The following is a 24,370-nucleotide window of genomic DNA, read 5'->3' as shown; positions in this document are numbered from 1 at the left end:
TGTTCTTTAATACTATGTTATGCCAAATTTCAGAAGCTTCCTCAGATCAAGGTCCCTTGTTGTCCTTTAATACTATGTTATACCAAATTTCAGAAGCTTCCTCAGATCAAGGTCCCTTGTTGTCCATTAATACTATGTTATACCAAATTTCAGAAGCTTCTTCAGATCAAGGTCCCTTGTTGTCCTTTAATACTATGTTATCCCAAATTTCAGAAGCTTCCTCAGATCAAGGTCCCTTGTCCTTTAATACTATGTTATACGAAATTTCAGAAGCTTCCTCAGATCAAGGTCCCTTGTTGTCCTTAATACTATGTTATACCAAATTTCAGAAGCTTCCTCAGATCAAGGTCCCTTTGTTGTCCTTTAATACTATGTTATACCAAATTTCAGAAGCTTCCTCAGATCAAGGTCCCTTGTTGTCCTTTAATACTATGTTATACCAAATTTCAGAAGCTTCCTCAGATCAAGGTCCCTTGTTGTCCTTTAATACTATGTTATACCAAATTTCAGAAGTTTCCTCAGATCAAGGTCCCTTGTTGTCCTTTAATACTATGTTGTACCAAATTTCAGAAGCTTTCTCAGATCAAGGTCCCTTGTTGTCCTTTAATACTATGTTGTACCAAATTTCAGAAGCTTTCTCAGATCAAGGTCCCTTGTTGTCCTTAATACTATGTTGTACCAAATTTCAGAAGCTTCCTCAGATCAAGGTCCCTTGTTGTCCTTTAATACTATGTTATACCAAATTTCAGAAGCTTCCTCAGATCAAGGTCCCTTGTTGTCCTTTAATACTATGTTATACCAAATTTCAGAAATTTCCTCAGATCACTCCTCCATAGTAACTTATTTTACTGCAATGGCAAGTGGAGGTATTCTGAAGGTAAACAATGATGCTACTATTAAACATCAAGTGTTTGGTTCTGAAAAGCACTTCACTGGCTCATTGGTAGGTCTGGAGGCATATAGTGCTAAAATTGTGGTTTTGATAGCCATGGTGGCTAGGTCACAGATAATCTATTGTACAGCATAACAACAACACAGAAATTTGATTTAAATAAAAATAAACCTACTAAATAAAGTAGGTTCCAGAAGTTATTCTAGTGAAATACAAAACTAAACATTAACTGAATTATTTTTTATTCTGAGCATGCAAATCACCCTTCACTGAGAGTGATATACTAACATGCAAGTGATTACAGGACCAGGTCTAAAGTACAGGGTATCCAAGTGTAAGAATTAATGGTTAGCCATCCTGTTATAATACATATGAAATTATATGTAAGAGAAATAGGGAGATTAGAAACAAAAAATAAAATCATTCATAATGCATCTGAAACAATTTTAGAAATGTCTTACCAAGTTTTCAATCATAAAAAAAAAAGGAAGGAGATTTGATAATATTGACACAAAAGAAAATCTACTTACAAAATTCTAGTAACATTAAATTTTCTTGTAGTGTCATTGGCTCACTCTTCTGTGAGGTGCTTTGAAATCACAACAGTGATTTAGATTTTTTTGAGGTTACAAGGTCAGTCAATTTAACTGACCTTGCATAGAATTAGAGAAAATAACATGAAATATAAAGTTTTACTGAAAACAAGCATTTGAAATGCACCTACAAGGTTTTAAAGACTACACAAATGAGAGATTTTTGAGATGAAGAAAAGTATTTTTAAGCTGAACTTAAAAATCACATTGCATGTGGACTAGTAAAAAAACAAAACTCAACATATTCATGGCCACATCTTAGTTTATTAAGAATATTTAACTGTAAAACTCAGGTTTGTGATTTTTTTTATCCTTTTCCTCAATCTCTTTTTCAGCTCATCCTTCCTGGTTACGAGAGTAATCATTTTAACTATTTTTGATATTTGGGTACTTGTGAATCAATTTTTCTTTACGCGTCCACTGTAGAGATAGGATGTTTCACAAGATAGCTTGAAGGTTACTTATCTTGTGATAAATTGCTTCATAAACGTGTCTGTTCCAGACCGTTCCAGCAGAAGGGGATTGCTGCTCATCCCTGCTATACCTTGATTGAGTAACCTGATATGGTCTGCTTTTCAAAGTAAGGTTTTGTGGTCACCAATTGCACTGTCCCCAGTGATGATGTTCCTCTGGGCTATCCATTGCATTGTTGCCTTCCTTTCCTTGAGTGCAATACAGGAATCTTTATCATTTTCTATTTCCAAACTGTTAGGGTTGTTGACCATGGAGGCAACCTCCCAAATGAGTTCCAAAAGAACAGATTAGAGCCATTCAGTTGAGTGTAGGGTGGCAATGGTCTGTTGGTGTAGATATGACATGGCCTCCTTGCTGGTTGATGTAGCTTCTTGACACCATTTATGCAACCACTGGAGTCAAGCTGCTATCTTTACAGCTGATGTGGCTTTCTGCCAACATTTAAATGCCTACTGGAGTTGTGTTGTCACCTTTCTGGTTGAGTTGACTTGGCTCAGTTGATACTATTTACACAACTACAGGAGTTGAACCATCATTTCTCTACACTTCACAATTTCTGTCCATGTAAATTACACAATCTACACATGGGTGAAGAGTATACCTGGCCCACAAGTAGTGTGGTTGTGTTCTTATTTATTTTTTTTCTTTTGATCTGTATCGTTCATTATCAGGGATATCCTTTTGATGTTTCTAGGGGCATTTCATTTGTTCCCTTGCACCTGTCCCTTCTCCTTTCTTTCAACATGGGATTTTAGCTAATCTTGTAAGAAAAGTAAGTATTGTATTGAAGTTATAATTTTCTATAAAAAAATGTATTCCCAATAGGTACTTACCTTCTCTCAAACATCCCACACTTCCTCCCCATTCTCAGGTGCTCACAGACCCTGGCAAATTTCGAGAAGTATAGAGGGAGTTACATGCATCACATGAGCATGTCATGCTACTAGTGGTTAAGAGATAATGTGTGATTATTTGTATGAAAGACATGTTAGAATATAGTAATTTCAACAGTGGGGAGAAGTGCAATTTTGTGAAATGTGTGAAAAAAAGTTTATGATGTATGTAGGACAGCACTGAACAAGACTAGCCCATCTTGTGAGAGGAGGTAAGTACCTATCAGAAATACATTTTCAGCATAGGAAAGGTGTAACTTTTGTAATACATTTATTATTTAATTCACAAAATCATCAAAATATTTCATTTATCTTTTTCTTTTTTTTTTTTGTAGAAGTTATTCATCAAAATAAAAAGTGAACAACCTCATGATTCATCTCAGTGCAACATTATTTCCAAGTTCAGTGAGTGTAACGATGAAGTTGTAGGTTTGTCAGAACATGGTGTTATACGTTTGGAAAATGAAACCGAACCAAAACCTGTACTGCAACAAATTAATTCTGGGTTACAAGTTTTATTAGGTGAGTATAACAATTATCAAACATATGATGAGAGACACCAGAAGAGAAGTGTAGAGTTATGGTGTGTACATTTTAAACAAACTGTAATGAAGAAATCATTCCAAGATTTATCTACACACATTTATGTCATGACATCACAGCATATAAGTTATTTGTTATTTTGTGGGAACACTTGTAGTTTCTTAAACACATAGATAATAGTATACAGATCGCATGCTAAAGTAAAGTAATGGTAGATTATTGGAAACCAACAAACAAGAAGGAAGACCAAGGCTTTCATATTTTCATCTTAACAAATATAAATTGTGGCTAACTTTTCTTCTATACCAGCCCCACTTTTGCACTAACTAAGGTCAAATCCCATTTTAGTTTGACTGAAGATGGTAGAACTGTGATTCCACTCATTAAAATGTGTCATGACTGATGTTTGTTTTGAATTTCAGGCAAAGCTATCTGGACTGGCTGTCCCTAGAGGGAAGGCAGCTAGTCATCACCACCCACTGCCAACTGTGAGGCTACTCTTTTTACCAACGAATAGTAGGATTGACTGTAACATTGTAATGCCCCCACAACTAAAAGGTTAAGCATGTTTGGTGCAACGGGGACTCAAATCTGTGATCTTCACATTACCAGTCAAGCCCTAACCACCTGGTCATGCTGTGCCACATAACTCTTGTTCCAATATTAACTTATCTTGGGAGAGTTTCTTCATTCATTTTGTATACAGATGCTAATGACAGTAGAACTGGAGCAGTGTTGTTGTAAACACAGGATGGAATGAAGTGTTGTATAAATGTAGCATCTACTAAATGTCATTACTATATGAAGGAAAATACCTGCTTGTAGTTTTAGTGTTTAATAAATACTTCTGTCATTACTTGTACAGTTAGAAATTTCAGTTAAAGTATGCCATACTTTGTGGCTGAACCTTATAAAAGTGGAAGATATGATCTTGTGGAGATCTTGGCTCTATTCAGCAGGTTAGACCAACAGAGTAACGTAAAATACACATCTGCATACTGGCACAGTAGATCTTGTAGCTCTTTCTTCTGCTTGCCAGTCAGTTCTTCACTGATGTTGACATCCTTGTATGCTTCATCTTCACCCAGTGGTCTTGGGTCTAACAGATTTTTATCTTCTATAACAATGTCACTGTCTTCTAGTTCTACATCTGTGACAACCGATCTACTACGCTAATCTGTACCTTAATAACTGCATGCATGAGGTGTTCTTCCCTAAAAATATCTCTTCAATAGATAGGTGTTGTAGAACTTGGTCTTTCCATTTACTTTTACTTACAATCCATTCTGTTGATACCATCCTGCACTTCTAAAGGACCTTTCCATTGCAGAGTTTGTTTTTATCTGTGAGTAGCAGACCTTGAAACATTAATCCTTGGTCTTGTTATAGAAATGTTTCTGACTGTCTTGAGCTGCATACAAACATTTGCAAGTAAGTTGAATGGTATGTGTTCCTCACTCTGACTCTTCTCCTGTCTGTAGTTCTTTCAGCATTTTCATTGGACCTCATAATTTTCTTCTGTACAGTAACTCAAAGGTTGAATATCTTTACTAATTTGTGGTACTTGTTGGTGACAAAGTAAACCTGTTTGCATGTACATGTACCAATCACTTAGTGTCTTCAACAAGTTCTTTAAGACTCTGTTGACTCCCTCACAAAATCCATTACATCTTGGGTTGTATGGGGTGGTAAAAATCTGTCTAGTGCTGATGGGTTTGCACATCTCATGCATCAGTAAACTAGGTTCTCTTTGTCACTCAAAATTCTCTAAGGAAGCTTTCTCTAGAGGACACGTCCAGGATGGTTTTTGCTACTCTGTTCATCTCTCATCTTTAGCAGTACTATGGCTTCTAGATAACATTTTTCATAGTTACCCTTGTCATATACAGGTGCTAGTGGTCTACTCTGCTGAGTGGCTCTTCGATAAAAGGGATCTCATCTAGTGGCACCTTTGGCTACCTTCCTTCTAGATACTGTCCTTTGGAAGATTCACATCTCTGTTGATCCTCCAGCCAACATATGTTGCTGGTGATTCTGTCTTTTGTCTTATTCACTCCTAGATGCCTTCCACTACCTGAGCCACTTTCATCACTTGAATCTAGTATTCTCTTGGTACTATGATTTGACTTATGCAGTAGAACTGCTTTACTAGATCTGGCACAGTACTCTCTTCCAGTTCTCTATTCTGTAAACCTCTTTTCCTTTTTGTCTTGTGTTTGACTATCTTGTAATCACTGTCCCAAAGTTTCTGTAGTGAAGGGTCTTTTTTTCAGTTCCTATAGATCTACGTTTAGGATGCCTCTTTTCAAAACTAACAGGGGCTTAATGTCTTGCTTGCTTTGTTATTCTTGAGCTCTTGTGGTGCCTCATCAGTCAGCTTTCTGTCTAGTTCCTCCACACTTCTTTTGCCTAGTACATAGCCAATCACCAAGTTATAGATAGGTGCCTTCAAACACATGGCCTTAAAATGTCCCATGAGTATGGAGTTTCCACCTTTATTGTTGTTATGGGAAATTTTTTCATTGTCCTATCAATCAGCAAACATTTATGTTCCTTGACTGTCATATGTTCATCAGATACTTGACTGGATTTCGCTACTGCATGAAGCACTTGTAGAACTGTCACTTTTTATCTCCAACATAGCCTTTACCTACTGGCACATTATGGTTTGTTTGTCACATGCTCTGATCACTGCTGGCACTGTTGACCCTTTGCTAATTTGAGTTGACCATCAGTCATGCAGTTTAATCATAGTGATAGCACTTCCTCCTTGTATTGAATCTGACAAGTTGTCTCTATTTTCTTTCTTCTGGCAGCAGCACCTGTAGTAACAGTCCAGCACTTTTGTTTCTTACTATCACCTTCTTTGTAGGTAACTCCAACTGATTTATATTAATATTTCTGCCATTGATTGTTGGCGAAAGACTTACACTCACTCACAATGTGCCCCATTTTATAGCAAGCATCTTGCTTTTGGTCAGCCATCCCTGGTTTTGACTTTAACTGGTTATTGCTGTACTTATACTTCATCCATTATCTTCCATATACTGGTCTGTCAATTTGATAGTCTTATACACATCCTTCAATGCTGTCTCATTTAAGGACTAGTGACATGTCAGTGGTGCACATGATCATGAATTGACCAGAACCATGCAATGTAGATCTACCTCTGTATCTAACTATGACTTATTAACTGTATCTAACTAAATTTCATACACATTTGTAGTCTGATTAAGGTCTAGTCTGTTAACTGTGAGATGTTATGATGCAGTAATACTCAAAACAATGAGAAAAACTAAGAAGGTTCTAGTAACATGACACAATAATATAGCAAGTGCTAGTTGAACTACACAACATATGATTGCAACATGAACGAACCTGTGATAAACTGCTGTTTCTAAAAGTAACTAAACACTTGTGCTGTACTTAAACAGAAATAATTGTGTATATTTAACACCTTCAATAATTAGCACATCAGTGTTTTTCTGTTTCTATATATCATTTTCTTTTCATACCCTTAAAATTCCTGGGTTTCTTTACAACAATGTTTATGTATCTCTCTCTTTATTTGTATATAATGAAGGTAGAATTTTCTGTATGTTAACATTTTTTTGTTTTGTATATGAGTATTGACTTATGTATTTTAAAATAATTTATGCATTATATTTTATTTCTATAGGCATTATCTATATTGTCTGTTATGAGATGATCCATAAAAGACACCTTTTTTAATTAATTACCTTCAAGAATTTGTTCTAGAAACTTCAAGAATTCTCTTTCAAGTGTAGAATGTCAGTAAGTTTATTGTTGTTAGGTTTAAGTTTTTATTATGATTAACAAGTTTCTGTCTGCTTTATTATTATTAAATGCAGATGTAGCAATATAGTAATTTAAAAAAAAATGGAATTGGAGAATTATAGAACATGTGTCATTTAACAGTGAGAAGTTATTTAAATTTCATTCAAATTTGTTATTATAAAAATGTTTATACACCTGTAAATAGGAGAAGCTGTGTTACCAAAAGAAGAAATTTCATCTTCAGCCTTTGATTTTAAAGTGAAAAAAGAATGTGATAAACTACCAAAGGAAACTGGAGTAAGCATGTTTATCAAACACTTATCGTTGTAACAGTTACTTTTGTCAATACTTTTAAAAATACCTTGTTTAATGCACTGCACCTTTTCATTTATTTCACTAATTTTGATGCAGATATAGTTGGGATATTGACTCATTCGATCAATATAATTATTCGTGAGTGTCAATTATTTAATTAATATTACGTAAAATGATTTGTTAATCAAAGTTAACTTAAAATGTAGTCAACTAATTGAAATTACGGTTTCTGATAATAATTGGTTTTTAACTATTCAATAATATAAGTGTTGTCATTATTATTTTGACAAATGAAAGATTATTCACCTTAATCAACTAGAAACAATAATCAATTAACTGAAATAATGTTTGTAATCATCACTGTTTATTATTATTATTCCCAACTATTCAAGTCTTGAATTCTATTTTTTTTTTTTGAATAAGCTGTTTCATACATTTTTCGATTAGTTGATGGGTTGATTTTTTTCTGTACTTAATTTCAAGATATGTGTATAGATATGAATATTATTTCAAACTAGCCATAACTGGATATTTATAGGGTGTATGTATAAGTAAATTTAATACTGAGAAATAGTTTGGGTGTGTTAGTTTAACCGTTTTGGTATAATATTCACAAGTTATAGGGGACTAGTATTTTGTAATAGATAGTCACATTTCAGTTGTTATGTACTTTGTGTGTATACAGATTATAACTAGTTAGAAATAAGTTATTAAACTTATTTTTCTAAAAATATACAACAATAAGTAAAGAAGTAAAGAAAACAATTATCCTTTTAACCGTGATCTTTGAATTCAGCTAGAATTCTAACCGTAGAATTCACTAAAATCTATCAAGCTTGATAGCTAAGTTGTATTTAAGTCTGAAAAAGAAATTTTAAGGAGACTAAAAACACAACCTACCTCCTTGAAATCTTGATTTGAAAGAACATTTTAGTCTTTTAACAAATTAAAATGGCTGAGAAAACCACTAGGAGACATTCTGTGCTTTCAATTGGTTATTCACATCATGTATTGAAGTAAGTGTTTATAAGAGATTGTTTTCTATAATGGAAAGAGGTGAACAGTGTTTGTACATCAGTACCACTGTGTTTGTACAACAGTATCACTGTGTTTGTACATAAGCTATATCTCAGCAAAATAAAAATATGTGAGGATGTTAATATTAGTAATTTGAATAAACTATAAACTAAGAATTTTAACGTCACAAGCGCCTAATTTTAAACAGTAGTTTAAACATACCATGTGAATCACAAAAATCTATATTTAGGTATGTTCTTTTAACATTTATTTTTAAATTAAGAAATAACACATATATAATGTTAAAGTTTAAATTATAATCTATAATTTGATTCTACACTTATTGCCATAAATTTATAAAATAGTATTCAGTAAAATTTTGAATGCAAGTCAACAAATGTAGTGACCTGGCATTTGACCCTTGACTCTTACGAAAGGGTTAAAAGTGTTGTATCTGCCACAAAATGTGATAACATATTGCCAAAATTTATTGGCTGTGTTTATTATCTCTGCTCTTGTGCTGTGAATTATTGTACAGTTTCTGTTTTGTATATTAGTGCTAACTGAATATCTTTTTCTTCACTTTTATTCATCGTCATTAATTTATCATAGGATTCTTCAGTTTAGATAGGAGACATAACAAATAACACTACAGTATGTTTTATGCTTTCTTCACACCAGACACCCATGGTGTACCAGTGTTATTTTACCTAGATTATTATCTTTATTTTTATGCTGTTTTTATTAAGTGTTGAACTGTTGTATGTTAATTAATAAGACAAAGTATGTCAGATTAAAGCATCTGTTGCATGGTTTCTTTTATTGCATTAACAAACAAAATACTATGAAACCTGAGTTAAGTATGTCAGATTAAAGCATCTGTTGCATGGTTTCTATTACTGCATTAACAAACAAAATACTATGAAACCTGAGTTAAGTATGTCAGATTAAAGCATCTGTTGCATGGTTTCTTTTATTGCATTAACAAACAAAATACTATGAAACCTGAGTTAAGTATGTCAGATTAAAGCACCTGTTGCATGGTTTCTATTACTGCATTAACAAACAAAATACTATGAAACCTGAGTTAAGTATGTCAGATTAAAGCATCTGTTGCATGGTTTCTATTACTGCATTAACAAACAAAATACTATGAAACCTGAGTTAAGTATGTCAGATTAAAGCATCTGTTGCATGGTTTCTTTTATTGCATTAACAAACAAAATACTATGAAACCTGAGTTAAGTATGTCAGATTAAAGCATCTGTTGCATGGTTTCTATTACTGCATTAACAAACAAAATACTATGAAACCTGAGTTAAGTATGTCAGATTAAAGCATCTGTTGCATGGTTTCTATTACTGCATTAACAAACAAAATACTATGAAACCTGAGTTAAGTATGTCAGATTAAAGCATCTGTTGCATGGTTTCTATTACTGCATTAACAAACAAAATACTATGAAACCTGAGTTAAGTATGTCAGATTAAAGCATCTGTTGCATGGTTTCTATTACTGCATTAACAAACAAAATACTATGAAACCTGAGTTAAGTATGTCAGATTAAAGCATCTGTTGCATGGTTTCTTTTATTGCTTTAACAAACAAAATACTATGAAACCTGAGTTAAGTATGTCAGATTAAAGCATCTGTTGCATGGTTTCTTTTATTGCATTAACAAACAAAATACTATGAAACCTAAGTTAAGTATGTCAGATTAAAGCATCTGTTGCATGGTTTCTTTTATTGCATTAACAAACAAAATACTATGAAACCTGAGTTAAGTATGTCAGATTAAAGCATCTGTTGCATGGTTTCTTTTATTGCATTAACAAACAAAATACTATGAAACCTGAGTTAAGTATGTCAGATTAAAGCATCTGTTGCATGGTTTCTATTACTGCATTAACAAACAAAATACTATGAAACCTGAGTTAAGTATGTCAGATTAAAGCATCTGTTGCATGGTTTCTTTTATTGCATTAACAAACAAAATACTATGAAACCTGAGTTAAGTATGTCAGATTAAAGCATCTGTTGCATGGTTTCTTTTATTGCATTAACAAACAAAATACTATGAAACCTGAGTTAAGTATGTCAGATTAAAGCATCTGTTGCATGGTTTCTTTTACTGCATTAACAAACAAAATACTATGAAACCTGAGTTAAGTATGTCAGATTAAAGCATCTGTTGCATGGTTTCTTTTACTGCATTAACAAACAAAATACTATGAAACCTGAGTTAAGTATGTCAGATTAAAGCATCTGTTGCATGGTTTCTTTTATTGCATTAACAAACAAAATACTATGAAACCTGAGTTAAGTATGTCAGATTAAAGCATCTGTTGCATGGTTTCTTTTATTGCATTAACAAACAAAATACTATGAAACCTGAGTTAAGTATGTCAGATTAAAGCATCTGTTGCATGGTTTCTTTTATTGCATTAACAAACAAAATACTATGAAACCTGAGTTAAGTATGTCAGATTAAAGCATCTGTTGCATGGTTTCTTTTACTGCATTAACAAACAAAATACTATGAAACCTGAGTTAAGTATGTCAGATTAAAGCATCTGTTGCATGGTTTCTTTATTGCATTAACAAACAAAATACTATGAAACCTGAGTTAAGATATTTACAGATAAAATATTTTTATATATATTTGTATGAACTTGCAGCTTTGAAAATTTGAAACCATTTCACGCTTTGTTTTGTTTCAGTTACTGATACTTGTGTTCTTCTAAAACTATTCCATAGTTTTACTTCATGAAACTGTAATTTGTTTGATTGAAAAAATTATTTCACACAATTTCATTGTGTTTACATTCACTGACATACAATAAAAAATATTTACTATAAAAATGACAAGGAATCACATTTTAAAAATTATCAACCAAATATTTTTTCATAAATGCTGTTATAACTTTTAAAGTTCTTCCATATTCATTCCTATATATATATATTAATTGTTTCTGTAATTTTCTTTGACCACTGAAGCTGTTATATTGGCCAATAATATCTAACACAGCCTGACACTGCAACCTTCTCAGTGAAACAAAACTTAATCTGTTAACATAACTTCATTTAAACAAGGATGTGTTAACCTACAGAAAATTAATGCACAGTAACTAGTACCTCAATCAAACTTCATGCCGCCTATTATCTGTCAAACGTAGTATCTTAAACTGTTAAAAAAAAGTATTTGAAACCTGTGTCCCTAGGTTCATTGACACCAGGATTGAAATTCTACACAATATTGTCACCTCACATTCTTCACCACCAAACTTAAATGTCTTTCCTATGTTTAAAAAAAAACCACCAACTATATCACACAATAATAAAACACCATATTCTGGAACAGGCAATAAAACCAGACTACACAGTTCCCCCCAAAAGCTAGCCACAACTTTTCTACCATTGTTTCCATCAGAAATTTAGTGAATTTGTATGGATCAGTTGGATCAGTAGACACACAGGAAGAGTAATGATGAGCTTTGAGCACAGATAGCCCTTTTGTGTAGCTTTGTGCTCAAATATAAACTATTTTAACAGATGTAAAAGTTATATTAACATACATATCATAGGTAAATATACATAGTCAGTGTTAGGTCTATGCAGTACTGTTAATGTGTCCATTACTGATCACATGTGCATGATCTCTTGATGTTCTCAGATGAATTACTTCTATTTTAAACATTTTTTGGTCAGTTATGTAATTCCAACTGAAGAAGACCTGCTAACAGAGCAGGAAATCTAGCATGTTAATCATTTCCATGTGGAACTATCAAAATTGGGTAATTTGACCAAACTCATAACCACCATGAAACTACCCACACACACACATATATTTATTTTCATATTCTTTGAATACACAAGTTTGCCAAATTTCAATTAATGATATTCAGATTTCAAATGTTAAGTTTTTCCCATTTTAATTTTATTAATTGTTGCCTGGCTTGTGTTGCATGAGCAGTTTGTTCATATTTGAAAAGCAGTACATTACAGAGGAACACATTATGAGATTCATACACCAAGGTAGTGAGTGGTGTGAATATACTGTAATGAGCAGTAGTTAAATAAACTAAGTCCTTTATTTCTAACTTTCTTGTCCAAACAAAATTCATTTACTTTTCAAATATGTTTTAGAACACACAACAAAATACCAGTTACTAGAATAGAATGTCCCAAAACTACCATGCTTTAACTGCCTTTCTGACTGGAGTATAAATAATGAAACATTCTGTTTCTACTGGGAGTATAAACTTTGCTTACACACATACATCAGTCACTTCTAATATATGTTGGTGCCAAGTTCAAAAGAATGGTTGCAAGCTTGACATCAAAACGTTTTCTTTTTCTATTCATTATAAACATATGTAGCACATAAGAAAATATGGTTTGTAAAACTGCCTTGGAAACTAAGAAAAGAATGACAGTGTTTCTGTAATGGTTGAAAAATATATTAATATTTCAGCAAATGGAGAAGTTAGGAGATTTAAATTGTACATCTGACTTTGTCATTATTCCTAGCTATATATGTTATACTGTTGAACAAACTGAAATGGAGAAGTTAGGAGATTTAAATTGTACATCTGACTTTGTCATTATTCCTAGCTATATATGTTATACTGTTGTACAAACTGAAATGGAGAAGTTAGGATATTTAAATTGTACATCTGACTTTTGTCATTATTCCTAGCTATATGTGTTATACTGTTGTACAAACTGAAATGGAGAAGTTAGAGATTTAAATTGTACATCTGACTTTGTCATTATTCCCAGCTATATATGTTATACTGTTGTACAAACTGAAATGGAGAAGTTAGGAGATTTAAATTGTACATCTGAGTTTGTCATTATTCCTAGCTATATATGTTATACTGTTGTACAAACTGAAATGGAGAAGTTAGGAGATTTAAATTGTACATCTGACTTTGTCATTATTCCTAGCTCTATATGTTATACTGTTGTACAAACTGAAATGGAGAAGTTAGGAGATTTAAATTGTACATCTGAGTTTGTCATTATTCCTAGCTATATATGTTATACTGTTGTACAAACTGAAATGGAGAAGCTAGGAGATTTAAATTGTATATCTGAGTTTGTTATTCCTAGCTCTATATGTTATACTGTTGTACAAACTGAAATGGAGAAGTTAGGAGATTTAAATTGTACATCTGAGTTTGTCATTATTCCTAGCTATATATGTTATGCTGTTGTACAAACTGAAATGGAGAAGTTAGGAGATTTAAATTGTACATCTGAGTTTGTCATTATTCCTAGCTATATATGTTATACTGTTGTACAAACTGAAATGGAGAAGTTAGGAGATTTAAATTGTACATCTGACTTTGTCATTATTCCTAGCTATATATGTTATACTGTTGTACAAACTGAAATGGAGAAGTTAGGAGATTTAAATTGTACATCTGAGTTTGTCATTATTCCTAGCTATATGTGTTATACTGTTGAACAAACTGAAATGGAGAAGTTAGGAGATTTAAATTGTACATCTGACTTTGTCATTATTCCTAGCTTTATATGTTATACTGTTGTACAAACTGAAATGGAGAAGTTAGGAGATTTAAATTGTACATCTGACTTTGTCATTATTCCTAGCTATATATGTTATACTGTTGTACAAACTGAAATGGAGAAGTTAGGAGATTTAAATTGTACATCTGACTTTGTCATTATTCCTAGCTCTATATGTTATACTGTTGTACAAACTGAAATGGAGAAGTTGGGAGATTTAAATTGTACATCTGACTTTGTCATTATTCCTAGCTCTATATGTTATACTGTTGTACAAACTGAAATGGAGAAGTTAGGAGATTTAAATTGTACATCTGACTTTGTCATTATTCCTAGCTATATATGTTATACTGTTGTACAAACTGAAATGGAGAAGTTGGGAGATTTAAACTGTACATCTGACTTTGTCATTATTCCTAGCTCTATATGTTATACTGTTGTACAAATTGAAATGGAGAAGTTGGGAGATTTAAATTGTACATCTGACTTTGTCATTATTCATAGCTATATATGTTATACTGTTGAACAAACTGAAATGGAGAAGTTAGGGGATTTAAATTGTACATCTGACTTTGTCATTATTCCTAGCTATATATGTTACATTGTTGTACAAACTGAAATGGAGAAGTTAGGAGATTTAAATTGTACATCTGAGTTTGTCATTATTCCTAGCTCTATATGTTATACTGTTGTAAATGAACTGAAATGGAGAAGTTAGGAGATTTAAATTGTACATCTGAGTTTGTCATTATTCCTAGCTATATATGTTATACTGTTGAACAAACTGAAATGGAGAAGTTAGGAGATTTAAATTGTACATCTGAGTTTGTCATTATTCCTAGCTATATATATGTTATACTGTTGTACAAACTGAAATGGAGAAGTTAGGAGATTTAAATTGTACATCTGAGTTTGTCATTATTCCTAGCTCTATATGTTACATTGTTGTACAAACTGAAATGGAGAAGTTAGGAGATTTAAATTGTACATCTGACTTTGTCATTATTCCCAGCTATATATGTTATACTGTTGTACAAACTGAAATGGAGAAGTTAGGGGATTTAAATTGTACATCTGACTTTGTCATTATTCCTAGCTATATATGTTATACTGTTGTACAAACTGAAATGGAGAAGTTAGGGGATTTAAATTGTACATCTGACTTTGTCATTATTCCCAGCTATATATGTTATACTGTTGTACAAACTGAAAGAGAGAATTGAGAGCAAGTTTGTGTTTCTAACAACAGAAGGGGAGACTACAATTTCATTTAAATATTTATTTTTAAAATTAGATAATAAAAATTTGGTTTTTGTGCTACATTATGATGCCAAGTTTATTGACATTTATTGATAATAAAATTATTCGAACTTTTTACCTTGTAATTAGATTTCATGGTTAGTTCTCAGTAAGTGACATTTTTCAAAAAGAACCTCATAGCTTAGCATTATAGTTCACTTTATTATGCTTTATGGTATATAAGACACTTACATTACATTTCTTGACATTATTACATCATTAACTTGCTTACATTTTGGTAAAAACAGAAAATATGACAGTCAGTTGATATCTTTGTGTGGGTGCCTTGCACCATCTGCTGGCTGGAGCCTCTGGGTGCCTTGCACCATCAGCTGGCTGAAGCCTCGGCTGAGGAATCGCTATACTTGTGTTTTCTGCTTTTGATGTGGTGGTCAGTTTAAGCTTGTGGACGATTGTTGCTTTCTAATGTGGATAAAAATGTATTGACACTTGTGGAGGAAAGTTGATCTCTTCTGTCAGCTACAGTCACTTACTGCAGTGACTGCTGTCAGAGACAGTTAATCTTCTGTCAGCTACAGTCACTTACTGCAGTGACTGCTGTCAGAGACAGTTAATCTTCTGTCAGCTACAGTCACTTACTGCAGTGACTGCTGTCAGAGACAGTTAATCTTCTGTCAGCTACAGTCACTTACTGCAGTGACTGCTGTCAGAGACAGTTAATCTTCTGTCAGCTACAGTCACTTACTGCAGTGACTGCTGTCAGAGACAGTTAATCTTCTGTCAGCTACAGTCACTTACTGCAGTGACTGCTGTCAGAGACAGTTAATCTTCTGTCAGCTACAGTCACTTACTGCAGTGACTGCTGTCAGAGACAGTTAATCTTCTGTCAGCTACAGTCACTTACTGTAGTGACTGCTGTCAGAGACAGTAAATCTTCTGTCAGCTACAGTCACTTACTGCAGTGACTGCTGTCAGAGACAGTTAATCTTCTGTCAGCTACAGTCACTTACTGCAGTGACTGCTGTCAGAGACAGTTAATCTTCTGTCAGCTACAGTCACTTACTGCAGTGACTGCTGTCAGAGACAGTTAATCTTCTGTCAGCTACAGTCACTTACTGCAGTGACTGCTGTCAGAGACAGTTAATCTTCTGTCAGCTACAGTCACTTACTGCAGTGACTGCTGTCAGAGACAGTTAATCTTCTGTCAGCTACAGTAACTTACTGCAGTGACTGCTGTCAGAGACAGTTAATCTTCTGTCAGCTACAGTCACTTACTGCAGTGACTGCTGTCAGAGACAGTTAATCTTCTGTCAGCTACAGTCACTTACTGCAGTGACTGCTGTCAGAGACAGTTAATCTTCTGTCAGCTACAGTCACTTACTGCAGTGACTGCTGTCAGAGACAGTTAATCTTCTGTCAGCTACAGTCACTTACTGCAGTGACTGCTGTCAGAGACAGTTAATCTTCTGTCAGCTACAGTCACTTACTGCAGTGACTGCTGTCAGAGACAGTTAATCTTCTGTCAGCTACAGTCACTTACTGCAGTGACTGCTGTCAGAGACAGTTAATCTTCTGTCAGCTACAGTCACTTACTGCAGTGACTGCTGTCAGAGACAGTTAATCTTCTGTCAGCTACAGTCACTTACTGCAGTGACTGCTGTCAGAGACAGTTAATCTTCTGTCAGCTACAGTCACTTACTGCAGTGACTGCTGTCAGAGACAGTTAATCTTCTGTCAGCTACAGTCACTTACTGCAGTGACTGCTGTCAGAGACAGTTAATCTTCTGTCAGCTACAGTCACTTACTGCAGTGACTGCTGTCAGAGACAGTTAATCTTCTGTCAGCTACAGTCACTTACTGCAGTGACTGCTGTCAGAGACAGTTAATCTTCTGTCAGCTACAGTCACTTACTGCAGTGACTGCTGTCAGAGACAGTTAATCTTCTGTCAGCTACAGTCACTTACTGCAGTGACTGCTGTCAGAGACAGTTAATCTTCTGTCAGCTACAGTCACTTACTGCAGTGACTGCTGTCAGAGACAGTTAATCTTCTGTCAGCTACAGTCACTTACTGCAGTGACTGCTGTCAGAGACAGTTAATCTTCTGTCAGCTACAGTCACTTACTGCAGTGACTGCTGTCAGAGACAGTTAATCTTCTGTCAGCTACAGTCACTTACTGCAGTGACTGCTGTCAGAGACAGTTAATCTTCTGTCAGCTACAGTCACTTACTGCAGTGACTGCTGTCAGAGACAGTTAATCTTCTGTCAGCTACAGTCACTTACTGCAGTGACTGCTGTCAGAGACAGTTAATCTTCTGTCAGCTACAGTCACTTACTGCAGTGACTGCTGTCAGAGACAGTTAATCTTCTGTCAGCTACAGTCACTTACTGCAGTGACTGCTGTCAGAGACAGTTAATCTTCTGTCAGCTACAGTCACTTACTGCAGTGACTGCTGTCAGAGACAGTTAATCTTCTGTCAGCTACAGTCACTTACTGCAGTGACTGCTGTCAGAGACAGTTAATCTTCTGTCAGCTACAGTCACTTACTGCAGTGACTGCTGTCAGAGACAGTTAATCTTCTGTCAGCTACAGTCACTTACTGCAGTGACTGCTGTCAGAGACAGTTAATCTTCTGTCAGCTACAGTCACTTACTGCAGTGTAAGACTTTATTAAATTTTCCATGTAACTCTGTAAATATGACAATTTGACAAAGGCTATATAGAACTAGTGCTGGACACCAGGTTTCAATACCTGTAATGAGCAAAACACAGATAGCCCATTTGTATAGTTTTGTGCTTAACTGAAAACAAGCTGTACAGATAGAAAGATAGAATTATTAAAACATTATGTTTAAATGTGGTACTGTAGTTTATTTTTATGTAAGAACTTGAACAAGTGAACTCAAAATCATGTATTTAGGCCTAACTCATCTAGTTACTTGAAAAACAATTATTTTCCTATCATATTGCAAGTTTATAATTTGTACAAAATATAAAATTACAAAGCAAGCTTTAAAAAATTGTAACTTTAGCTGAAATCTCTACAAGCATTTCTTCTTTTAGCAACATATTACTAAGCTGTTATAACTCTGTTCCAGTCTCTATACAAATTTCTAGTGAACTGGAAGTCATACTAGTTCACACACTTATAAAGAATGGAAAAAACTGCTCTTGCAAGGTTTTCATAGTCCCATGGGGAGGTCAGTTGTCAGTTTAAGGAATTATGATACTAAAATACAAGGTTCAGTTTCCACAGTAAACAAAGCATTTGTTGTTAACAGTAATTTTAAGTGGAAATTTTTCTTGGTTTACTATAGAAACTTATTAAATGTTTTTCAGAAATGCAAGTTTTACAGTTAGTGAGACAGAAAATGTTGGGTATGTGTGTTCTTTACTGACAATACTAGCTGTTGTTTTTTATTTATCATTTTTATTTTAGAAGTTATTCATCAAAGTTAAAAGTGAACAATCTGAGTTATCTGAAGATGGTATTATTTCCAAGTTCAATAAGAGTGATGATGAAACTGTTGATTGTTCACAACATGATGTTATGAGTTTGAAAAGTGAACCAAAAGAGGAGTTTCAACAAATTAACTGTGAGTTAGAAGGTTTATCAAGTAAGTATAAACATGGTAAGAGCTATGTTCATTAACCATGAGGTATTAGACACATTACTTAGTGGCCCGGCATGGCCAGGTGGATAAGGCACTCGACTTGTAATCTGAGGTTTGCGGGTTCGAATCCCTGTCACACTAAACATGCTTGCCCTTTTAGCTGTGGGGGCATTATAATGTGACGGTCAATCCCATTACTTGTTGGTAAAAGAGTAGCCCAAGAGTTGACATGGGTGATGATGACTAGCTGCCTTTCCTCGCCTTACACTGCAAAATTAGGGACAGCTAGCACAGATAACCCTCACATAGCTTCAGCACAAAATTCAGAACAAACAAACAAACACATTACTTAGTAGAGAAATGTTATTTCTGTAAAGTTTTTATAGAATGAACTACATAACACACAACTAACTTTAGGATGTATCAAGATTTGTGTTAGGTTTCCATGGTGATACTCCTGCTGTATAAGCACTTTGGAGAAGAATACAGTTACATTGCTAAGATATATTACATTAGTCAAAATGTCATCAGAAAAACCTTTATGAAGCTGCAGTTGAACTATGTTATTAATCATGCATTAATTTTAATATAGAAAATACTTTTCACCCATTAACAGTTGAATGTAACCCACTCTACTGTAGCGCCATCTTGTGATTAAATACAATGCATTTTGTTTAAAACATAATAATGCATGCCCCACATAGGTGAAATTTCAACAGTAGTTAATATAATTTTTTTTCATTCATACTCATGTTAATAAAACAGACATGCTTGTATCAAATGTTATTATCCATTTACTCAATTGTTTATAAGATGATACAGTTAGCTTCCTTTATTTGTAATTAGAAATGTGCTTAATATTTGTAGTGTAAATAAAACACTGCTACTAAGTTATAAAGTTCAGTTTATTTTGCCATATGTAGCTTCCGTTTAGTAATGGTAGGGGTTATTCCAAAAGTGTGGAAAACAAGAATAGAGAGGTGTATGTTGCTGAAGACAAAAAAATCAAGATTACAAAGACTAGAACATATTTTTTGTAAACATGTAGAATGTATAAGACAGTTATTATTTACATGTAATTATAATTAATCTTCTGTAGTAATTGATAAGAGAATAAAATGGAATAAAATACATGAAGTTTAGCTATTAATATATTAATATATGGTTTGATTATCAAAGATTTTTCATATTTTCTTCTCAGTGTATAATGAAAACAGAAAATATAATAGAAAAAGGAAGAAAAAGTTTGGATTTTTTATGAATTTTTGTTGTTGTTCTAATGGTACTTGTTACATTTAAATGCTTTCAGTACAAATAGAACTTAGAAAGAAAGCATTGAAAAAGAATTCCATGTAAAGTATCAACCCACTGTTTCTTTTCTGTAGGGATGTTCTTTCTGAATAAGATTGGTTGATATATCTAAATCATTCCTTCTTCCAAATTGATTTTAGTTTCAGATGTATGTGTGTGTGTGTGTGGTATAGCTTTTTAATTTTGATTGTAACAAAATGTATAGTTTATTAAAGTACCACAACAGTTTGTTAATATTTATACTGCTTAATTCAAATATGTGTTTTGATTGTAGATCGACAAACCTTTATGAACAGTTGCTATGGAGAAAAGTCTCTGAATCCAAACAACGTGAAAGTGTTTGGTTACACGTTATCAAGAATAAATAAACAAAAAGTACGTGTAATTTCCAGTAGTAGAGATGAACCATATAGAAATGTTGTGAATAACAAAGAGTTAGATAGAAATTATAACCTAAAATTAAATGAGAGGAAAAACACTCGGAAGAAATCGTACAGGTGTGTACTGTGTAGCAAACAACTTGCAAGCATAAAGGCCCTAATAAAACACAAGAGGACACACACGGCAGAAAAACTCTGCAGTTGTGTAGTGTGTGGAAAAGAATTTGTGAAAAATAGTCATCTTAAAATACATCACAGGACACACACTGGAGAAAAACCATTCAAGTGTGTAGTATGTGGTAAAGATTTTCGAAGTAATAGTCATCTTAAAACACATCATAGAATACACACTGGGGAGAAACCTTATGATTGTGTAGTGTGTGGTAAAAAATTTGCTAGAAATGGTCATCTTATAACTCACCAGAGAACACACACTGGTGAAAAACCATACAGTTGTATAATTTGCAGCAAAAAATTTAAGAGTAATGGTGAACTTAAGGCACATCAGAAAGTACACACTGGAGAGAAACCATACAGTTGTGCAGAGTGTGGTAAAGTATTTGCAAGAAATGGTCACCTCATAACCCATCAGAGAAGACATGCTGGGGAGAAACTTTACACTTGTGTAGTGTGTGGCAAAAATTTGAAGTAGCAGTGATCTTAAATCACATGAGAGAATACACACTGGAGAGAAACCATACAGTTGTGTTGTATGTGGTAAAGAATACAGAAGTAATGGTGAACTCAAGAGGCATGAGAGGGTGCACACAGGAGAGAAACCATACAGTTGTGTAGTATGTGGTAAACAATTTGGAAGTAATAGTGATCTAAAAAACATCAAAGGATACATACTGGAGAGAAACCTTACAGTTGTGAAGAGTGTGGCAAAAAATTTGTGAGGAATAGTGACCTTAAAGCACATCAGAGGATACACACTGGAGAGAAACCATACAGTTGTATAGAGTGTGGTAAAGTATTTAGAAGGAATAGTCATCTTAAAGTACATCATAGGATACACACTGGAGAGAAACCATACAGATGTGTTGTGTGTGGCAAAGAATTTGTAAGTAGTAGTCAACTTAAACGACATCAGGGGACACACGTTGAGAAAGAATCACACAGCTGTGGAGTTTGTGACCAGCAGTTTGGAAGAAAAAGTGACTTAAAAAAACATGAAAAAATACACACTTAAGAGAAACCATACGGGTATATAGTTTGTGACAAATAATTTCTACAAGGTTGTGACCATAAAATACATAAGAATGTCTACTTGGAAGGAAACTATAAATGTCTGAAACCCAGCATGTGACTCTTTGTGTTTAACACTCAATATAAAGTTGGTGGTGTTCTAACAGGCTCAATATTAGCACTTTGTGTGGCCACTTTTTTATTTACTTTTTGAACAAAAAAGATGTCAGTAGAAGGTCTTTCTACTGAAATGTTTTACTATCAAAGACAGGTGAACAAAGAAAGGTCATATGTTAAGTTAATTTTGTTTATAATTTGTTATATAAGTTATACAAAAACATTGTTTTTGTATTATATTTTCAGGAAAGTAACCAAATAAAACAGGTTTGTGATGTGAGGGATATTTTTTGTTATGTGTAGCAGGAAAATTGTAAGAAACAATCAGTTTAAAATGTTCAATATCAGTATTTTCTTTAGTACATGATAAGTGGTTTCTGTTTATGATAAACACATCATCCTGTTTATGGAAACAGTACTGTACAGGACAATTACAGTTTTATAAAATTATGTACTGATGAAATGAGAAAGCTACTTTTATCTGATGACAGAAAATACTGTTTTTTTAGGACTATGTTTTAGTGTACTAATGTTTTATTTGTAAATAACATTATTGTCATGAGTTAGTTTTATGATAATATTTATGTCGGCACATAAGTCACTAAAAATCTAAGAAATTACAATTTTTATATTAAATCAAATAATATTGTTTATAGTTAACTATATATGTGAAATATCTCCCTGTTCATCTTTACTCTGATCCCACCTTTTGATTTAAAGTGTAAGATCTAAATTTATTATGTATATGTATTTTTTTGTACAAATGTAATTATATTAAATAAGAGCTGAAATATATATATTTAAAAGGTTTTATTTTGTTTGTTTCCTTGTTGTTAAGTGCAACGATTCACTATAAGCCATCTGTGCTCTGCCCACCATGGGTATCATAACATCATCATAAGCATTATAAGCTTCCAGACTTACCATTGTGCCACTTGGGTTGTCATACTTAAAAGGGTAAAACAATGATAAAATGAAGTTTATAGAAGAGTGCTGCCATTGTAGAAAAGGTATATTATCATTTTCATGACGTAGTATTAAAAATACATCATAAATATAGAAAAATTGCAGGATAACAAAAACATTAGAAAAATGAATTATGAAGGTTATGGAATAAAGATTTACCATTTATGTAGCTGTTTTATCAGTATGGTATGATGCCAGCTGAGTGAAGCTAGTTTTTGAAGTTGAATAAAGATTTACCATTTGTGTAGCTGTTTTATCAGTATGGTATGATGCCAGCTGAGTGAAGCTAGTTTTTGAAGTTGCAATGAGAACATTAAAAAATAAGCAGAGTTAACTTGTGTTTTTATATCTGTGAAAACTTTAAGATGTGGTAAGTCATAACAAAACGGGTATTGTATAACTGTGCACCAACAGGCGTGTTTAACTTGTGTTTTTATATCTGTGAAAAGTTTGGATGTGGTAAGTCATAACAAAACGGGTATTGTATAACTGTGCACCAACAGGCGTGTTTAACTTGTGTTTTATATCTGTGAAAACTTTAAGATATGGTAAGTCATAACAAAACGGGTATTGTATAACTGTGCACCAACAGGTTTAACTTGTGTTTAACTTGTGTTTTTATATCTGTGAAAAGTTTGGATGTGGTAAGTCATAACAAAACGGGTATTGTATAACTGTGCACCAACAGGCGTGTTTAACTTGTGTTTTTATATCTGTGAAAACTTTAAGATGTGGTAAGTCATAACAAAACGGGTATTGTATAACTGTGCACCAACAGGCGTGTTTAACTTGTGTTTTTATATCTGTGAAAAGTTTAGATATGGTAAGTCATAACAAAACGGGTATTGTATAACTGTGCACCAACAGGCGTGTTTAACTTGTGTTTTTATATCTGTGAAAAGTTTGGATGTGGTAAGTCATAACAAAACGGGTATTGTATAACTGTGCACCAACAGGCGTGTTTAACTTGTGTTTTATATCTGTGAAAACTTTAGATATGGTAAGTCATAACAAAACGGGTATTGTATAACTGTGCACCAACAGGCGTGTTTAACTTGTGTTTTATATCTGTGAAAACTTTAAGATGTGGTAAGTCATAACAAAACGGGTATTGTATAACTGTGCACCAACAGGCGTGTTTAACTTGTGTTTTATATCTGTGAAAACTTTAAGATGTGGTAAGTCATAACAAAACGGGTATTGTATAACTGTGCACCAACAGGCGTGTTTAACTTGTGTTTTTATATCTGTGAAAAGTTTAGATGTGGTAAGTCATAACAAAACGGGTATTGTATAACTGTGCACCAACAAGCGTGTTTAACTTGTGTTTTTATATCTGTGAAAAGTTTAGATGTGGTAAGTCATAACAAAACGGGTATTGTATAACTGTGCACCAACAGGCGTGTTTAACTTGTGTTTTTATATCTGTGAAAACTTTAAGATGTGGTAAGTCATAACAAAACGGGTATTGTAT

The 24,370-nt window shown here is 33.5% G+C and overlaps 1 protein-coding gene and 1 pseudogene across 2 annotated transcripts in view; both read left to right on the top strand.

The window, feature by feature from the left end:
• The window catches only part of LOC143233707 (uncharacterized), a 60,441-nt gene that overhangs the window by 5,202 nt on the left and 30,869 nt on the right, over window positions 1-24,370 (top strand). The window contains exons 3-5 of the mRNA XM_076470237.1: window positions 3,188-3,374; window positions 7,399-7,490; window positions 18,760-18,937. Of these exons, the coding sequence (XP_076326352.1) occupies window positions 3,188-3,374; window positions 7,399-7,490; window positions 18,760-18,937 (457 nt within the window). The remainder of the gene's footprint in view (window positions 1-3,187; window positions 3,375-7,398; window positions 7,491-18,759; window positions 18,938-24,370) is intronic.
• On the top strand, window positions 19,871-22,743 carry LOC143222492 (uncharacterized; annotated as a pseudogene). The gene is made up of 3 exons (XR_013012286.1): window positions 19,871-19,916; window positions 20,520-21,171; window positions 21,275-22,743. The product of XR_013012286.1 is annotated as an uncharacterized LOC143222492 (transcript).

Source organism: Tachypleus tridentatus, chromosome 1, assembly GCF_004210375.1.
Source record: "Tachypleus tridentatus isolate NWPU-2018 chromosome 1, ASM421037v1, whole genome shotgun sequence".
Classification (NCBI taxonomy): Eukaryota; Metazoa; Arthropoda; class Merostomata; order Xiphosura; family Limulidae; genus Tachypleus; species Tachypleus tridentatus.
The sequence above is the reverse complement of the archived record's forward strand: the minus strand, read 5'-3'. Positions and strand labels throughout refer to the sequence as shown.